A 20,389-nucleotide genomic window follows, 5' to 3' on the forward strand; every position below is an offset into this window, starting at 1 on the left:
TGGTCTTTCAGTTAAAACTTTGAATGCGTTCCTACTTTCTTCCATCTTAGCTACATGACCTGACCAAGCCTCCTAGATTTGATGACCCTAACAATGTTTGGTAAACCGTATAAATCATTTAGTTCCTCGTTATGAAGTTTCTGTTATTCCTTATTCCTGTTTCTCTTGGGCCTGAATATTCTCAGGATCAATTTTCTATTATTGGAGTTAAATTTAATTTTTTAAGTAATTAAATTATTTGTAACCAAATTTAATTTCCACGAAGTACGAAACATTTAAATAAAGATTTGAAAAAGAAATCAGTAAAGAAAACATTACAGTACCGTATCAGTACATTTCCAAGAAAGCAGAAAAAAAGAGTTCCCCTGGATTACTTAAAATGATTTCACAAATATTATAGCACCGTTAATTTCAATATTCAAATTAACATTTAATAATATGATTTTCAACTAATAAGTTCATAATTTCAACAACGCAAGTATTTTCCTGAAGTAAATTGTTTATTTTGCAATCTAGTATATATATATATATATATAGTTTATGATAAAATAAATCTTACTATCTTGAAATATCTATAATTGCACGATAACTCTAATTTTGTACATCATTTCATGAATTACATTACGAATGAATAATATATTTTATCAGTGAATTCAATTTCGCAACTCTTCAGAACTTATATTGTACAGAATGTGTACCCTTTGCGTGTATATATTTAAAATTCTACCACTTTGAGATATTTTGTCAAAATGCAAATCTTATAAAGGTATTTTATGTTGAATATCACAATGCTTCAATGCCATAGCAAAAGAACATAATCCAAGTTTTTGGGAGCTTGGACTATATAAGTTATTTTGGATAGCGTTGTTCTATTTGATAATTATTAAGTTGCTTTTATTCTGTTGGGATAAGTTTAATTTGTTACAAGAAATGCAGGTAAAGTTTTCCCTGAATTGAAATAAAGTAAATATAAGTATTGTAGAAAATCCATCTTAGCACATGTGACTAGCTTCATATATCTCTATAACAACAACAGCACTAATAATTATATACACAATATTAAAGCATATTACGCATATTATTAAGTTTCACAATATTTCGTATCAAATAAGCATATGAAAAATTTCGAGCGCTAGATCCAAATTTTATTTACATACATGCATAAGTTGATTGTTCCTGCAAAATTAGAAATGGCCTACTCTACTCTCTAACATTGCAAGGAAATAAATTTCATGACGAAAATGATACGGATTGAACATATTTATCAATATCATATTCATTTAGTTAGAATTGTAGACACTTTATCCTTTTTAAGAAAGTATATTCATATTTTCGTATTGCGCATGAGGTGTCCTTCTCGTTCTTATATTCACATCGAATTCCGACGTTTATTTGCATTTTTAGCCATTCTCCAGCGATATCGTTAGCTCTCTCCTTTAAACTGGAATTATTTCTCTTCCTTCATCTTCTCCTTCGAGATATATAGTATCTCCATTTGAATCAAAACTACCTTCACCTCCCTCAACTTTGGCCTTCTCTTCCTTGGCCAATTCAAACATGATGTAACCTGACAGAACGATAGCTAAAGTCTGCAAATTAAAAAACAAAGTAACATATAAATTATATTTATTCAAGTATTTTCATAATTAACTAGACTAATGGCTCTTAACCTAATTCCTATCACGATCCCCATTTTATCACATTCTCTTGCCAGCGAACCCTTTATAATTTCTGGTTTGTAATAAGCTTGTGTGAGATTTTTAATATACCAATTGGCGGAGATCTCATTGACATCCATCTATTTCTATAATAGTACAATAAATTTCTTGGATATAGTGGATAGAGTAACTTCTCTAAAAGCGAATGGATTAAAACCAAATTTGGTCAGGTCATTCATATTACAAATATCGAATCCGATCCGTCATACTGTTTGAAAATGGAAGCTGTTTGAAAATTTTAAAACTTAATAACTCCCTTAATTTCAGGTCATAAAGGATAAAAAAAAAAATCTGTTAAAAGTGTTTAGTAGACCTATTTTTGTTATTCTTAACAGTATGTATAAAATTAAAATATGCCTATTAGAACAAAATTCAAAATAATATTTAACAATATTTTCTACATAGGTTCTACAATATATTAGATTCTAATTATGTTGATCTCTTCTATATTTCTAAATAGAATCTACAGTATATTAGATTCTAATTATGTTGATCTCTTCCGCTTATCTTGGCGGCTCTCAGGTTGAGAAACACTGAACTAGACTATCTAATATGTCAATAAGGGCTAATTGTTATATTGTGAAGGAAATTGTGTACATTTCCCCGCTCATCCAGCTTCACAACATTTTTTAATCAGAACTATTTTGTTTTAATAGGAGCATAGGAGAACAATAGAAAGAAACACAGAGGCCGTACTAAACGCTTACAGGAACAGACTTAGAAGCAAATGCCAAAAAAAAAAAAAAAAAAAAAAAAAAAAACCTAAATACGTGGAAATTTGCCGAGATCGCAATGTTGGAAATTATGGTTGCGTCAAAATATCAAATAATACTTTCGACAAAAACAGATCAAAATCATATCCGCGAAGAAATTTAATGTATACTGAAAGCAGGGAATTCATGTTATTATTCAGTACAAAACCTTTTGTCCTCGCGAATTCTGTCGAAGAATTTGAAGTCTAATATATTATATGAAACAACAATTATTTCACTATTGCACTGTATGGTTGCGAAACATGGTCGCTTACTCTGAGGGAAGAACGCAAACTGAAAGTATTTGAGAATAAAATCCTGAGGCGAGTATTCGCCAAGAGGAACGGGAATGGAGAATGGTGGAAACTTCGTACAAAGAACTGGATAATATATACCGTTTACCAAACATTGTTAGGATCATCAAGTTCAAGAGGATCAGGTGAGCAGGTCATAGCCAGAATGAAAGAAAGTAGGACCGCTTTCAAAAAATAACTGTGAATCCAATCAGAAAACGTCCATTAGGAAGACCTAGATACAGATAGGAGAATAATATTAAGATGGATCTCGCAGAAATAAGAGTACAAAGTAGAAACTGGATCCAGTTGGCTAAGAACAGAAGTTAATAAGGATCTTTTGTCAACGTGACATTGATCTTCCTGGTTTCGCTTTTCTCAGGTCTGAGTGCATATGATTATTTTTATCTTATTAACTACTTTAAAAAATGCTTTTCTTCATAGATGTTGTTGTTATGTGTTTAAGTTACTTCAAGAGTGGCAGAAGAGGACACGATGGTTCAATGGTTGCCAATGGCCATATAATGCTGAACCTACAGGTTTCATTCCGTTCACCAGGTGCTGTTGGCATGAAAATCAGCCGGTGTAGTGCAGTCAGTGATGATTTCAGAGACCGGAAACCGAATTCTGAAATCATTACCGATTCAGGATTTGTCCCGAAGCTGCGAAATTTCTCCTGGAGTTAAATCTCCACTCGTGCTTATTAAATCTCCGATCGTGAGAATTATTTGATCTTGATCTACAGATCAAATGCTTTCTATGAAACCAGAAGAGGCTGGGTCATAGACGTCTATAGACTGTAAATAAAATTGAAACTTCAAATGGAACGGAGGTATCTCGCTGCATAGATGGCCATTTTCCACTGGGCTCGCTCGGGCTCGGGCTCGCGCTCACCTGTCTCAACTGGGCTCGCGCTCACGATCACTTCTCTCAACTGAGCTCGCACTCACTTGGACTCGCGTTTATTTTTTTCGACTGGGCTCGCACTCACTTCTCTCAATTTGGTTCACGCTCACTAACCTAAGCTGGGCTCGCGCTCACTTATTTCATTGGGGGTTGGGCTCACTCGGACTCGCGCTCAATTATTGAGCCCGAGCCCGGTTGAGCGCGAGTGCCGAGTTCACGAACATCGGGCTCGCGAGTTTTGACACCTATGTCTCGCTGACAGTTTCGAGTTCAATAGCTGATTTGACAACACGCCTGTTCTGGTCTGTGTAGCTAAGTAGAGAGCTGGTTCAATTCCAAATCTAAATTTCGTTTTTTAAAATGCAATTAAGCCTTGCAAATGACGCTCGCGATTGCTGCTGAAAGAAATTTATCTCATAAAGGAAGAAAAGCCCAAAACAGAGAGGGGGGCAGAGGGAAAAGACGCAGACTGTTAAAGCGTTAAAAATTTCATTTATTTCCATGTCTTTCGCTCTTTTCTTTACCTAGTTCGTCCTTTTTTTCCTCTTGTTAGGCTCTTTCCATGTATTCTTTGTCTCTGCATGATGTGTTATTATTTTCCTTTTCTGTGCATTAATTCCTATCTCTTAGAACTTCACGTGAATGGAATTTCTGTCTATCTGTCTCGTGGTACTCTAGATGATACTAATCTTTCTTGCTCCAAATGGTGGGATATTCTGGTATGAAATGTTTGGGGCATGCCTGTACTGTCATGTTGATTGTCGATCTATCAGTTGTATAGTAAAACAATTCTCGAGGAGGAAAGTGCTATCATTTCTTTTAACTCCAACCTCCACTTAATTTTGTTTCTCACTGTACCAGCCAAATTACCGATAGGGACTCTTATTTATGTAACATAAACTACTGAAGTTTGACGTTCAGCTCCTACTGTTCCGTTGGCCTTCCCGCTCTCTTTCCTAGCTAGTTGACACAAACAGAGTATAGTATAGTACACATTGAAAAGGAGGAGATAAAAACAATTACTGGAAATATATTTAAAGGTAGGTCTAATAAAGAACGACAAACTATTTCATTCTGTCAATTACCTGAGGAATATTAACATAAATAGCAATAATACCAATTATGATCGTACGTTGGTATGCGACATTCCATATTTTCACCCAGCAACTAGTTCCATAAACTTCTCCGACATTTGACTTGCACGATTCAGGAATAACAACCCAATCAGATGGACCTTCAACACCGCAGCATTTCTCCTACAAGGAATTAGTTGCATAAAATTTGTAGATTGAAAAAAAAAAAGCTTTCTTTATACATACTATTAATATTCACACTATTAATAGTAGGTCACATCACACTACACATATTTGAATCCAGTGTTGAAAAAAATAGTTAATAAATTTGAAGACTACAGGAGAAAAAGAAGGCAAGTCAGTTTTTTATAACTTGCCCGACCTTTTTATAACTTTTTTGTAACTATTTATAATTATCCTGTTTTCCCACTGACTTTCCTCCTTTTTTCCTTGTAGGCGAAATCTTCAGCATTAAATTTCTTAGTTACTAACCTTCTTCTTACCGGGGGATGTAGCCCATGCAAACAACACCTTTCAGGCTATATAAGCCTGCTGTTAACTCATTTTCGATCATTTATTGACTTACTTCCATTTCCCCCTGTGGTTTTCATTTATAATGACAATTTTTTAAAGTTCCCGGGACGAAAATCAACTAGAATAAAAATTGAATTCTGCTTTACAGTTGTAGTCCTAAATATTTTATTGCAAAAATAAACTTCATGTAAGAAAAACCTCTAATAGGTACCAGTACAGAGCGTGTCTGCAAGTGCTTCAAAAGCTTTGTGATGGTAAACGTTTTATTGTCCTAATCTGTCCCATTTACGAAATACGATCTGCAAAGTGTCCTTCTGTACTCACAGGCCCATTAATCATTTTTCATTAGGAAGGAGAGCTTTCACTACCGTAGAATTCACTGTAAAGATTTCAGAGTAATACTAAAAAATGGTAACAGCCAAGAGTCGAGGTTTACTTACTACTACCAAGCGAAAAAGATAACCTTCTAGCTAAAAGACCACTCTATTGACTATCATATTCAAGAAGTTCCTTGATTTTTCGTCAGCTCGCGTTGCCTGTCCACAATTCTGGCCTGGTGAGTATGCTGGAGAAAGAAAGGGACGATGTATCTTATCAATTAGCCACAGTACGAATAGGAAGAATAAACTATAGAAATATGTTTGAGGATATATCGAGTAAATTTCTAATGTCAAACAACATACACATTATATTTAACAAAAAATCGGAGTATTGTTAGGAAATTCTCAGGAGAATAGTTTATTTACAAACTGGGGAGGGGGATTCACTTTCTCAGTATTGACTCATTTCAGCTTTACCAGTAAAGACGATTAAAAGTCCTCAGAAGAAAATTCGTCATGTTCCAGCAAAATCGAATGATTTCATTTTACGAAAGCTATTGTAAAACATTTCATAGTATGTGTCTGTATTATGAGATGGATACTGGTCATTTTTGTTTGACTCCAACTCCAACCATTAGGCATTGTCTGAAATCATCAACAAACATACACAACATATTGTGTTAAAATGGGATAACTTTTAAGTGTCAAATCGTAGAACACATTTTTTACATTTGAGGGCATAGGAGAAAAGTTCAGTTGTCGATTACTTTCAAATCCAACTGGTGGAGATGATTGTGAAGCCACAAACAGTACTCCTATGCGTCATATTACATCAAAATCTGCCTTTTTACGGTAGTTATTATGGAAGATACATTTAAAATTGAGGGATGTATTACCTATATCAGGGGATAATTTACCACTCACTGCTGACAATTTTTAATCCTATGCACAAAGAACTATGACTGTGGGAAAGTCTCAAAGAAAATGTCCATCTATTCTAACAAAATCGAAGGCTTGAAGTGGTGGATTCCAAAAGAGCCTAAGTCAATTGTTGTCAATGTTGAGATATTGATTTTAATAAGCTCCATTTCAGCATCTCCGTATATTGAACAGGGTTTTATGCCAAAACTCCATAAATCAAATTAATTGTAGGCAAAAAAAAAAAAAAAAAAAAAAAACAGCATTGCTTTCCAAAACTGTCCTTAGTCAAGAGTATTCTCTGAAGCTAATTTGTGACTCATGCCTAGAAACACCTATAAAACTCTTGCTATAGATGATAATTTCACCGTTATGTCACGAAAAGTAGGCAGTTACAATTTTCGTTTATATAGATGACTTTTCTTTCACAGAAATAGAATGATGGAAACATACACAAAAAAACTCGTCTCCTGAAAAACTTACTTTTTGACAGGCTGTTTTGGAATTGAGCTCTTCAATTTTTACGAAATTTATCGTGGAACATTTAAAAAATCGAGACGAGGAGTAATCTTAGATCCACACACACAAGGGATAATTCGGGTGCCTCTAAGAAAATATTCGGCATATTGCATCAAAATCAAACACATTTTTTTTAAATGAAATTTTTTGTTGAATATAAATCTTATACTTGGAGATGAGGGATTCATTCTTTTATTACTGGCTGATGCAAATAAGCAACAAAATTTTACTAACCCAAGAAAACAGCTACTGGCCCACATCCCACAATAGAAACAATTTACTTACCTTCGGTATGATATTAAATACTCGCCCGCACCGATGAACCACTCGCCCCGGGCGAGTGGGCGAGCGGTTATTTGCATCCCTGGTTTAAACCTAAGTTGTGGGGATAATTGAAAAAAAAAAAAAAAACTGTACCATACGTTTTCTCGAAATTGAATAATTTTTGCGTACATTATCCTGCAAAATTGTTTTGTATCTAAATGTTCAAACTTCCAACATGGGGTTTATTTTAGCCCCTTTTGAATCCTTTATTCTTCGTAAATTGCAGTCCTAAACAAAAGCATTATTCTTGCCTGGTTGAGAAAGGCGCATACGAAATTTCATTAAAATTGGGTAACTTTTACGAGAGTTATTGTGGAATAGACAGGCAGACGGGCACACAAATACCAATCGAGTCGAATGGTAGAAGTTCCGATAACGTTCGCTTCAATTAAAAGTTATTAACGTTCTTAATCCTGTAGAGGAAAGTAATACGTTTTCGACTACCACTTGTATGTAGAGTTAATTCAGTTCAGTCATGAGTTCAATTATCCCATGTATAATTTCAACATGCTAGTTATATTGTTAATGACTTATCTTGTAATAGTTTGTGTTGTATTCATATAGCCCATTTGAGAAAAAATAAAGGTTTAAGTGGTTATATACATGTTTATAAGTGAAAACTTTTACCTGATAGATTTATAATCAAAACATATTCCCTTTTCCTAAACAGAAGTGGTATATAGTCCCTTCCCATAGCATTTTTTTATTATTATTTCCGTGTATAACGCACGTAAATTTCAAGCAAACAATTATACCATTGCTTTGAAGATCAGCTGAAGCCATTGACCTTTGACGAAAATTGCACATTTAATATTAAGTACATTCATTAAAATTAAATAATGAAGACACACCTGTATAAGCTTCTGGCGATTTCCAAATTGATTTTTTTATTATTATTACAGTGTTTTCACAGCTCTATCAACAACAAAATCTCCATGCAAACCTCTTTTAATGTGGTCATGTATTGTTCAATGCGATATATTCAATTTAGTTGGTCTTTTGCGAAGTGTGTTAGTAGTAGTAAGCTTGCCATACGTCACGTAAAACACGGGACAGTCCGGATTTTGGGCCTGAGTGTCCCACGTTCCCGTAAATTTAGTTGGGACAGGCAAATGTCCGTATTTTAATCCCGTCCCATTTATGTTATCAATATCAGTTTATTCAAACAGTGAAAAAAATATTAAAAAATCTGACATTGGCTTGGAATCTTGTAATTAGTGAAGGAACAGTAAACTGTAACATGTAACACCTTCGAGTGAGTTATCACATCACCCTCTCTGATTTAATAGCGAGCAAACCTATAGACTCTCAGTGCAGAGTTGCAATTGTCTGTTAGCAGTCAAAGGAATCTCCAATCTTTGATAAAGTGCACTAGCTAAGCTGTCGTTGATAATACATTACAAGTTAAGTGTTCCAATTTTGTACCAACATGAATGCCTAAACTGAAGTATACATTTTCTTCCAATTTGAAGAAGAACCCGTTTCTGAAAGCAATGAAGTTGAACTATGAAGCTGACAGCAAAATTCACAATGCTACTTTTTCCATTGCACCTGGTGGAAACTTGGATGCTCTCCAGCACCAAAAAGCAAGCGAACATCAAATGGTTTCGAGGGCTTCTACATTTACAAGTACAGGGAAAATGAGTGATTTTTTCTCCAGCAAGACATTAGATAACTTAACAAGAATTATAAATAATCTTTTTGAGAGGCTAGAGAACTGAGAGAAGTTTCGCTTATCATACTGTTGTTCATAATCAGAGCTACAATTGATTGGTTTGTGTTGAAAAGTTAGGAGGGATTGGAAGATCGAAGGTATCTGTATTCTCATGAAAAAATATGGCAAGCTTAGTTAGTAAGAGACGTCACAATTGATCAAAGTAGCAATGACAGCACATGTTTGCACATGCATCTTCTTACATCCTCTAAGCGGCTTGTCTTTGACATATCCTGAAGATGGAAGATAATCATTTCTCCAAATGAAACAGGATTACTTTACGAGGAAATCGATCTCCATACGCAATCATTATTTGTATATACCATTGTTTACCCTATGTGTGGTTGAGTTGATTTTGAGTTTAACGTCCCGTTCAGCAGCGAGGCTATATGATACGTGGACCTACTGATTAACGTGGAATCCGAACCACATGAGCTCCCGCTGGGAATCGAATCCGGGTCTCCCACGCCCCTATGTGTAGTTGTTCGTACCCACATGCATACCACTAAGCGTTGCTCAATTCCAACTGTATAATGTAACCACTCACATTAATTATGCCTTCACAACTGAAACGAAGTGTTTGTAGGTTTCCGTAAGAAAATTTCCCTCATATTGCTCAAAACTTTCCCTTTTCTTATCAAATTTCCTCTAGTTTGTTGAGTGTCCAATATGATAAGTATAATAATAGCTGTATTGAAGGAAGTGCCAACCACATTTATTTTATACATTTGCTTTTTGCTTCTATTTTTTTTTTTTTTTTTTTTTTACTTTATCCTTCATCTTTTCTACAAAAAGTGCACACAAATACATGCAGCCAACATGGATGCAAATTATGCTACATTAAACAGACAACACACACATACGCACAAATTATTGTTACTGTATTTGTTTACTTCAAAAAACAAAGAAAAATTGAGCATTTATATTGATGAGTCAGTCAGTGCAAGAATTTTCCTGGATTTTCAGGGCCGTATCCAGTCATTTTGATACGCGATTAGAGCCATACTAAAGAGTTCGACTAACATAAGGTTCCTGTAGTAGTCATGTCTTTAGTATGACGCTAATCATTTCTCAAAATGACTCTGCATAAGGCGGTCAATGTTTTAACTAGAAATTCCTTTTTCCCTTTTTGCTAAATTTACCTACAAAATTTCCCAAGATTAAGGAAATTTCTTCTATACTACGAACACTGCTGAAACGTTCCACGTGACTTTGAAGGCAGGAATACCAGACATTTTAGTCTGTAGCTATGAAAGCAGTGTTACCAATATCACAACTAAATTACACCGACATTGTTCTCTGTAATACTTAGCCTAGAGGTATGGTGACTTCTCAGATATCCTTTATAATGTCATCCTCGTCTCCATAAGAAATAGTTCCAACTATCACCATAAGAATGCAACACAAAACAAAGCAGATAATATATAACCCCTTCAGTGGACCGTCTATCTTGCAGAGCAGACACTTCGTCTCGGAAAAGGTGTATTTAGATAAGTTCAATCCATACTAACCCCTTTTTGTAGACTGTCCCATCTCTCTCTCATGCGCTGGTTAATTATATCTCCAGTTATTTGCTCCCTAACACTCTGTTTGAAATCCTTATTCTTGAACAGGTCTCGGCCCACCACCAACATTCCCACTCCTGAGCCCAAGCTCAATAATAAGGATACTATTTGCAGAAACACATACTGAAAAATCAAAATTCGATTTTGTTAGTTAAAGCTATTTCGGAGACATTTATTCACAAAAGACTATATATTTTTTTTAATTATCTAAGCCCATATGGAGTAAACTGAGTTTAAGTTAAGTCTGATCTTGATATTACACATTTTATGTACCCATAGGGAAATTTGTATATATCCATATTATAGAAATATAAAGGTTTCTGTTTTTGATTTTACACGTCATGGAAGGAGTTTCGGTAGAAAGTACTGTAGTTGATATTTTATATATTTATTTATATTTTAACTTAAACTTTGTTTATGCTAACTTTGTTTATATTATAACTTAAACTTTGTTGATTTTAAATTCGTTTATATTGTTTAACTTTGTTTACATTTCAACTTCAATTTTGTTTATTTTAATTATTTATATTTTAAGTTTGTTTATTTTGTTTAACTTTGTTCATATTATAACTTAAACTTTGTTTATTTTAACTTCAGTCATATTTAAACTTAAGTTTTGTTTATATTTTAACTTGATGGTTAACTTAGTTTATTTTGTTTAACTTTGTTTATATTTTAACTTGATGTTTAACTTAGTTTATTTTGTTTAACTTTGTTTATATTTTAACTAAAACTTTATTTTTTAACTTTGTTTATTTTTTAACTTTATATTTTAACCTTATATTTAACTTTATATGCTTATATTTTAACTTTATCTTTTGACTTTCTATTTTATTTTTGAATCAGATATCAAAAGGACATTTAGTAAGTAGTATTTACGTCTGTTAGCAGGATTTGCTGCACTGGTAGAAGACGAACTAAAATAGACACAATCTGTACTTAACAGTGAATTATTTTTTACATATACTGTAAATACATCAATAAATAAGCAATCTGTTTCAGCAAAATAAAAGCTGTCAGTTACTATTTACTGGCTATATTGACTATATTTTCTTCTTCCAAACATCTTTTTCAGTAGAAAGACTATCCATGACTTTGGATTGATTATTTTGACAAAAGAAACACTGACCAAAGCTTCAAACACACTTTATTTTAAATTATAATAACGGTTTCGGATATCTAACATATCCTTCTTCAGACAATATCGAAAATAAATGAAAATACAGAAAATATATATAGTCATTGTTATGACAAAGTTTAAATTCTTTAACAGTCATATAAGTCATTGTTATCAAAACATTTAAATTCTTTTAACAGACATATATATATATATATATATATATATATATATATATATATATATATATATATATATATATATATATATATATATAGTTATTGTTGTACTTTTTTTTCCTCCTATTTGCTGAGGCCTTCAGCCAATTCCGTAAGTCTTCTTGTTCACCTTCCAACTAATCACATTCCGCCTTTTTTTGTTTCTTATAAGGGCCTTTTTCATTTTCTTCTTGTCTATTCCTTGCCATAATTCATTAATAAGTAAGTCTCCTGTCCAGTTCATCAGTTTATCTCTCCCTACCTTCTTTATTCAATCTGCTTCTTTCCAGTTCCTTATTATCATTCTTTTCTCCATCTCAAATACTTCCGTCTTATCCCAATTAATTCCATGATTCGTCTTCTTAACATGTTTATATATGGCATTGGTATCTTTCTAGTTCCTTTCCTAATCTTTTTAGTTCCTTTTCTATTCTTCTTCTTTATTGATCTTAATAAATTTTCTCCACTCTTTCTATAAGTTCTGACCCCTCCATTCTTCAATAAATTCTTCAGTTTCTCCGTTTCTTCTCCCATATTTTCTATACCATGCCATTTTCCACTCTCATCCTCTTCATTCTTCTTTCTCCCTCTCTTCCTCTTCCTGCGTTCTTCTTCCTTCTCTAACTCCTTCTTGCTGTAACCGTTCTTCTCTAACTGTCTGTAGAATTTCTGTATGCTCTCCTTCCTTCCTTCTTCTTCGTCCTCCAGCATTTCTATTCTTCTTATCATGTTTGTTATGAAATCTTTTTCAGTACTTTTGCCTACGAGACGAGACGAGACAAGAGGAAAAATACGGTTATACTTGATGTTTGGAAGAAGTCTTGGTAAAATTCTGCACTTATTCATGGAGAATTCAAATACTGTACTTGGATACCTAATTAGACACGATTAATCAGAATAATAATTAGAACTGCTAAATAATAATAATTAGAAAAGATATATATCTTCCAAGTTTTTAATCAATGTTTATACCCAAATGAACATAATAGTCGTTGACAGGACAGAACTCTATACCGATTGTAATGAGGCTAATTTTCAGAGTATATATATATATGAAATGCAAGAATATAGTGACCGAACTCCTGACCTCTTATAAATACAATAATGTAACAGAAATTATTATAGTATACAATCAATGGCTTGGAAGACCTGGATTCGATTCCCTGCCGGAGCTCATGTGGTTCGATTCCCATTTTAAGCTGTAGCACCAAGTCTCAAAAAGCCTTGGTGCTGAAAGAGACGCTAAAATCAAATTAATAGTAAACAATTAATCAAATATTAATAAAAAAAGAGTACCATTAAAATTAATTCACTGTAGGAAACACGCTGACTTACTTTTTAATATGGAGATAGCTTTCTTAATAAATTATAACTGAATATTACCTATTAAAAGGCGTCTAAAAAAGAACGCCGGATTTGAAAAGCCCGTTATTTTTATTTATTATTGTTGATAACATTGTTTTTGCATGTTTTGTTATCAGTGATCATTGAGGTTATGTTTTGATGCTGTGCTTGCGTTTTTTTAGGTTAGTGTTTGTGGAGTATCATCATGGAAAGATATAGTACGAAACAGCGAATGTTGATTGCTAAAACTCACTACAAGAATGGTGAAAGTTTCGCTGAATCTATTCGGAAACTCCATACGATTCTTGGACACACACTGCAGCAAGCGAATCTAGTGTTCGTAGGTTGATCAAGAAATTTAAACAAACCGTTTCAACAGTAGACATCAAAAGTCTTGGACGCCCTCGAAGTGGCCGCAGTGATGTTGTGGCTGTGCGTGATTCTGTTACTGTGGGGTCCGTGAAAATCATGTCGCCGTCGTGCTCAAGAAATACGCATATGTCAAGCAACAATGCATAGAATCTTAACCCTGCACCACTCGCGCGGTGTTAGGCATCACCAACCCTCGCATGGGGTCATAGTGACCCCACTTTATATTAAACGTATTTTTTGTGTACGAAAAATGTTGCAGTAAACAACTAACTAATTGTTGGCCTTGAAGTAGACAATACAACAGACAGCTAGGAGGGTGGCCGGGTCAGAATTGCCAGCTGTCTAGGAGAGCCAAACAAAAAATATCCCTCTTGGGTCATATTTACCCCTCGCGAGGGTTGCAGGGTTAACAAAACATTTGCATTTACACCCGTACAGAGTTCAGTTAACACAGGAACTGAAATCAATGGATCATGAAAAACGACGGCAATTTGTGCAATGGATTTTGGGAAAGGAACAAGAGAGCCATGGTTTCACAAAGCGCATCATTTTCTCAGATGAAGCTCACTTCTATTTAAACGGCTTTCTGAACAACCATAATTCCCGAATATGGGGATCAGAGAACTCAAGAGTAATTCACGAAAAAGACTTGCATCCTCAGCGAGTTACGATTAGGTGTGGAATTTGGAGTGGGGGCTTAATCGGTCCTTACTTGTTTGAAAATGAACAAGGAAGGGCTGTCACGACGAATGGAGTTCGTTATTGTGCGACACATTTCAGGAGACACAATCGCTCTGCTGCGCTCCCGGACAGACTAATTTCGTTACGAGAAGACCAAACCTACCCACCTCGACCTTGTGATCTGACACCTTATGACTTTTTCCTATGAGGGTACGCAGAACAAACCCCGTAATCTGTTTGAACTCAAACAAGAAATTTGACGTTTCCTCGACGAAGTTGGTGGGGAAATGTAAGGGCGGATGATGGTTAATTTCATGGACCCAGCGATCACGTGTAGGACTAATAGGAGGGTTATATGCCCGATATTGTGTTTCACGTTTAAACCTCAACATCTCCTGAAGAGAATTGTGTGTTTTGCTTGTTTCTTTCAATTCAATAAATTATATTTATAGTAGCCTCAAATCCATTGTTCTTTTTGAGACACCCTTTAGTTTAAGTAGATTAATAGTTAAATGGTATTGCACAAATGGTTTAAGCCTTAATTATTAAATCATGCAATGACATATGACGAGGTTTTAACTTCGGACCTTCATTATTTATCTAATCTATTTATAAAGAAGAAATTAAAAAATGAGAATGCAATGCACTCAAGTGTGCAAGAAATTGCACATCAGCAGGAAAACTTTGAAGCATCTGACACATGCTAATTGATGATCATTTAATTTACAATTTGATTCTAACAATTTACCATTAGATTCTAACAACCGATAAGTAAATATGGAAAATTATGAAGCAGTTACAAACAGCAAGGAGGAAAAAGGTCTAACAAACTCATATTTGACTCAAGAGAAAAATGACATTGATACAAACAGTAGTAATCGTGAAGTACTGCATGAAATTGTGAGGAACTGGCACTTGTGAGACTTTTCACCTTTATGTATTAACATGTGTGCTCTACATGTGAATTCGCACGAAATCCCATCCCGCACACTTGGCACTTGTCATACTTACATTGAAAAGTCCACATACTGAATTTTAGGTATTTAACCGTAACGAACTTCATTATGTGGACAGCTTGTTAGAATAATCGAATTAAGACTAACTCGAATTAAGACGACCATCTATGCATTACTATTACTACCCTGAAGAACGAATACTACAATAGAAGAGAGCTCAACAACAAAATCAATGCAATATTACCAAACGCCAAATACGTTTCATATAAGATACAAAGAAATAAAGGATTCAATCCCCGGCGGAAGCTCATGTGGTTCGGAGCCCACGTTAAGCATTAAGTTCACAACTCATATAGCCTCGGTGCTAATTCAACGAACCAGGTAACAAAGAATTAGAGGAATACGAAGCAAATTCTATTCAAATATAAACGTCAAAAGATTCTTCTAAAGTTTGAAACCTTATTTACTTCCGCCAAGATAAAACATAGCACACAATTAACGGTAAACGTAGAAACATATGCGATAATTTCACCACAACAATCTTTGCTTCTACCCGGAGTGAGCCTTAACTACAAAGAAGAAGATATCAAACAAGAGTTGATGAGCCAGATCGATTTCTACAATATACTAACAAATAAAACTAACCAAGTTACCCACACAATTTGTACGAATCTTCTCACACAATGCAATGCAAATCAATGACCTTATTACAAATAGACTCATAAGTGACCACTTCTATCGCGTCGAGGAATCCAGAAGTCAGGGCAAACCCAGCCCCTATACTAGTCAGGGACAGACCAAGGGCCGGGCAACCTGGACGACTGCACAGGCCGCCACAGTCAGAGGGTGCCAAAACGAGCCTCAAAACGTAAATTTTATAACGTGTTTTCTACTGACTTTTTTGGATTATATTCTTGTAAAGTAGCGTCAATTACATAATCTTTTCCCATTTCACCATAGAAGAAGAGAGTTGCATAGTACTAGGGTGGGGGGGGGGCTGTATGCTACAAATGGAGATATGATATGTAGAAGACGTAGTGGAGGGGGAGTTGATATTGTTTATAGCGGGCTATGTTCTTTGTGAACTTTTCCCAGGCAATGAATGTTATTGCATTTTATATATGTTACTCTTTTAAATTGGTAGTGGAGAGGGAACATATATACAGCACTTACTTTTGATTGATTTCTTAGAAACGACACTGTCGCTCCAAACTGTCGACCTTTCTTGAAAGTAGTGTTTAGGAGATGTTATTGTTTCCCTACGTACAGTTCTTGCCAAATGATTCATTTCGACAATCTTTGTGAAATCGAATATACCACTCTGCAACAAAATAGGAGGGGTTAGAAGTGGCACTACCAAAAAAAAAAAAAAAAAAAAAAAAAAAACAGCCATTACCTTTAAATCCTTCCTCCCGCCACGTAAAACACGTTCAACGTATGGGAATGTATTTATTGGTATTTCACGTTAATAGAATAGATTGTTACATAGTCGTATATATGGTAGAATGACTCTTGATGTCATTGATATAAGAAAACAATTTACAATATAGCGGTAACCATGTCACCATTAGTAGTATTTAATAAATTCTGTTCGATATTGTTTTTGTTTATACATATCGGTACATAAATAAAAATAATAAAAACACAATGTAATTAATACCATGTGTACATTTTTTTAACCCTAACAGCACAAGATGTGCTACGCATGTGCCAATTAGGTGTCCCAGCTACTTTTTAGGTACCCGATACTTGGCACATATGATATTCATGTGCTAAGTATCTACTTTAGCTACCAACAGTTTAAGGTACTTGTTATACCTAATTGATATTTGCAACTATCACAAATATGTACCACTATATACCTGGCTCAGTTTCGCACTCTAACAGTCATTTGTTTTGTCGTCACTTGGGACACATATCTGTCATGTTCTAGATACGTCCTTTAGGTATATCTGTTTCAGATACTCTAACAGTACAAGATATGCTAGGCATACGCCATTTAGGTGTTCTAAATTCATCTCCCACATTTGATGCATTTGTTGCATGTTTTTCTAAGCGATTGCTTACTAGAAGCAATAAACGCATCAACTTTATTAGATGGCAACTGACACCGATCATTTGAAAGTGAATATGGAAAAACAATGAAATAAAGTAAATAGACACTCATGATTTTGTTATAAAATTACATGGCGAGCAGATTTTATCTGCTCACAAACGGTTATCGTTGAATATACGCGTTTAAAGGAGCACTCTGATTAGCCAAATTCAAAACACCTCAAAAATGTATCCCTCTACAAGCGACGTTTACTTCATCGCCTCCGTGGCCAAGCCGGAAAAGCACGCGGCAAGTAATCCGAAGGTTGGTGGTTCGCGCCCACCCTGATGTATCCTTATTTTACTTGTTTAAAGTGTTAAAGTGTTTCCTAGACTCACCTTAATGTAAACACATTACACGTATAGGCGATTTAACATGAAGGATCAAGGGGAAGAACCTAGTAAGTCCAAAATTCGATATTTTTTTTTTTTTTTTTGTTTTAGATACAGTGTTGTTGTATGAAAACAGATGTTTCTGTTGATTTAATGACGAGGGGAACACTATGATAAGTCCGAAAATATTTACTAGTAAAGAAAACCCATCCTGGGGAAGAATATGTTAAGTCCACTACCTTCTGAGGAAAACGCTGTTAAGTCCAGGTTATTGTTGTGTTGTACAAATGGCAGCATTGACATCGGCCATTTAAGAAATTACTTGTTCACAGTCTCCGTTTAAAAACGTTCTCTAGTTAACGTGAAGTTTACAATAAAACGTGGGTTTCTTTAGTTGTTGTGGTCAGTGGTAATGATCAACGAAGCATGGATGATTCCCTGAGTGAAGAAGAATCTGCTCCACCTTCAACATCTAAGAAAAACCTTCATATGGAAGAATTCGAAATGTAATGCAAAATTCAGACGACAGACCCATGAGACCGACCCAGAGTGCGCCTGCAAACGACGTTTTGAGAAGGTTAATGATGTAGGAAAGCAAGAAACCATTAGACGAATGAACGAAATGGTGTCAAATGATGAAATTAACATATACCTGTCAGGCCTAATTGTATAGTACCTGTGCAGAGACGTAGGCCTAGGAAAAACGAGAGTGAAGCGTCTTATTGTCATGCATCATATTCATACCGACTACTGGTGGTACAAGAAAGATAGACAGAGGAGGTCACTGTTTGTAAAGCTGCATTCGCTTCACCTGATGGTATTGGTCGCGGGAAAGTTGATGATCTTACGAAACATTTGAAAAATACTGGTAATCCTCGGCCTATGATGTTAAGTTTTAACGTATTACACGTTACAGAATAACTAACGTAACCTACCCTAACGTAAACTAGGCTACAAATGTTTAACTTAGCTTATAACAGTGCTCTCAATCGGGTCGATTCCGACTCGAGCCGGGCCAGCTATTTTCGGGCCACTGGTTGGGGCAACTCGGGTCATGAGTAGATTCAGCTAGTGTTGTGTTACGGGTCGGTCGAGTCAGCTCGGATCAGGTTAGGTCAAACATTTTTGTTTTGGGTCGGTTCAAGTTGACTCAAAATCCGACCGGAACTTTACCCAAAACAAAAATGAACGAACCAACCTGACACGTGACCCAATCCGAGCTGACTGGACTGACCCATAACACGACCCTAGCTGACTATCCATGACCCGAGCTGACCAACCAGTGACTTGAAAAGAGCTGACCCGATTCGGATCAGAATCGACCCGATTGGCAGCATTACTTCTATATACGTCTCTAACCTATCTTGTTTTCACCTCAACTAATTTTAAAAGTATAACTGATCTAGGCCTATCATTTTTAGGGTTCCTGGAGATATCTCAAGAAAAATATGCAGATTTGCACTCACTGAAAAACTATTGCTCTTTAAAGGCAGCGGAGTGCTACACAAACCTTCCAAAGGCACAGTAAATCAAGAAACCACCATTGAAAAGACTTCATAATACGTACAAGTGCTACAAAGATGTGTTTTTATTACAGTGTTGGGAAGTAACGTAACGCAAGTAACGCGTTACTTGTAACGCGTTACTTTTTAAGTAACGTTTCCTAGTAGCGCGTTACCTTTTTTCAAAAGTAACTGTAACGGTAACGCGTTACAAATTTTTAAGTAACGTACCTACTTTGCGTTACTTTTTTCGCGTTACATTTCGGATGAGTAACTACAATATATGTATTTTTTTTCCGGAAACAAATGTTTCTTTCCTGTAAATGAATTTCTCAGAATGAAACAATCGAGCATGAACTACGTATGTCAGTGACCGACAGTCACAGACACACAGAGAAACAGATAAGTTCTTAGTGCCACTAGCTGTTTTTTGAAGATGAAGACACCTTAGGGAAATCACGTGTACTGATTGCAAGCACCTGGAAGATTTTGTTGTAGATTTTGACAGCTCCAAATCAATACATTCAGTGAGTGAACTAGGAGTGCAACTATTTTACTTTGATTGGTGTTGTTTTTTTATAAAGAAGGAAAACTAAAGTATCTTACCGTTCGAACATTTGAAAGAATACTTTTTTCTTAGGAGCTAAGGATGATGGTGGACAGAATTTAAAAGTAAAGTGTCTGAAGTACCCCGGCGGAAAATATTTATCAACAACTAGGGTGGCATAATTAACGATTTACAGTAAGGTGTTAATATGAATAAACTGTATTCTGATGAGCAGGCCTACTTTATTACTAGAAAATAGTTTGCTGATGGTATGTAATATTCGAGTTCTTTCAGATCAGTTTGCTTATCCTAGAGTCCAGTTGATTATAGAGTAGTGTAATGTTTCTCTACAGTATACTCTTTATTTTTAATTTTACATAGTAACATTATTATTATATAATTAGTTTAACAGAATAATAATAAGCAACCATTTTTTCTAACGTATAGGGGTGAGCACGAGTCAAGCTAAAACTCGATTTGACTCGAATTGAAGTCGAGTTTCGAGTCAAGTCAAGGGTAATATCCTCGAGTCGAGTTCCGAGCCGATCCAGTTTTTCGCGTCGAGTTTCGAGTCCAGTCGAGTTTGATA

The 20,389-nt window shown here is 35.2% G+C and overlaps 1 protein-coding gene across 1 annotated transcript in view; it reads right to left on the reverse strand.

Annotated features, from left to right (window-relative positions):
- Positions 1-608: 608 nt before the first annotated feature.
- LOC145661975 (uncharacterized) overlaps positions 609-20,389 on the reverse strand; it is a 33,299-nt gene continuing 13,518 nt past the window's right edge. Inside the window, exons 3-5 of the mRNA XM_081727320.1 lie at positions 10,583-10,759; positions 4,755-4,925; positions 609-1,589 (exon numbers count right to left, since the gene is read on the reverse strand). Of these exons, the coding sequence (XP_081583446.1) occupies positions 1,437-1,589; positions 4,755-4,925; positions 10,583-10,759 (501 nt within the window). The 3' untranslated portion in view covers positions 609-1,436. The remainder of the gene's footprint in view (positions 1,590-4,754; positions 4,926-10,582; positions 10,760-20,389) is intronic.

The sequence above is a fragment of the Thermobia domestica genome, chromosome 10, assembly GCF_964235325.1.
Source record: "Thermobia domestica chromosome 10, izTheDome1.hap1.1, whole genome shotgun sequence".
Taxonomy (NCBI): Eukaryota; Metazoa; Arthropoda; class Insecta; order Zygentoma; family Lepismatidae; genus Thermobia; species Thermobia domestica.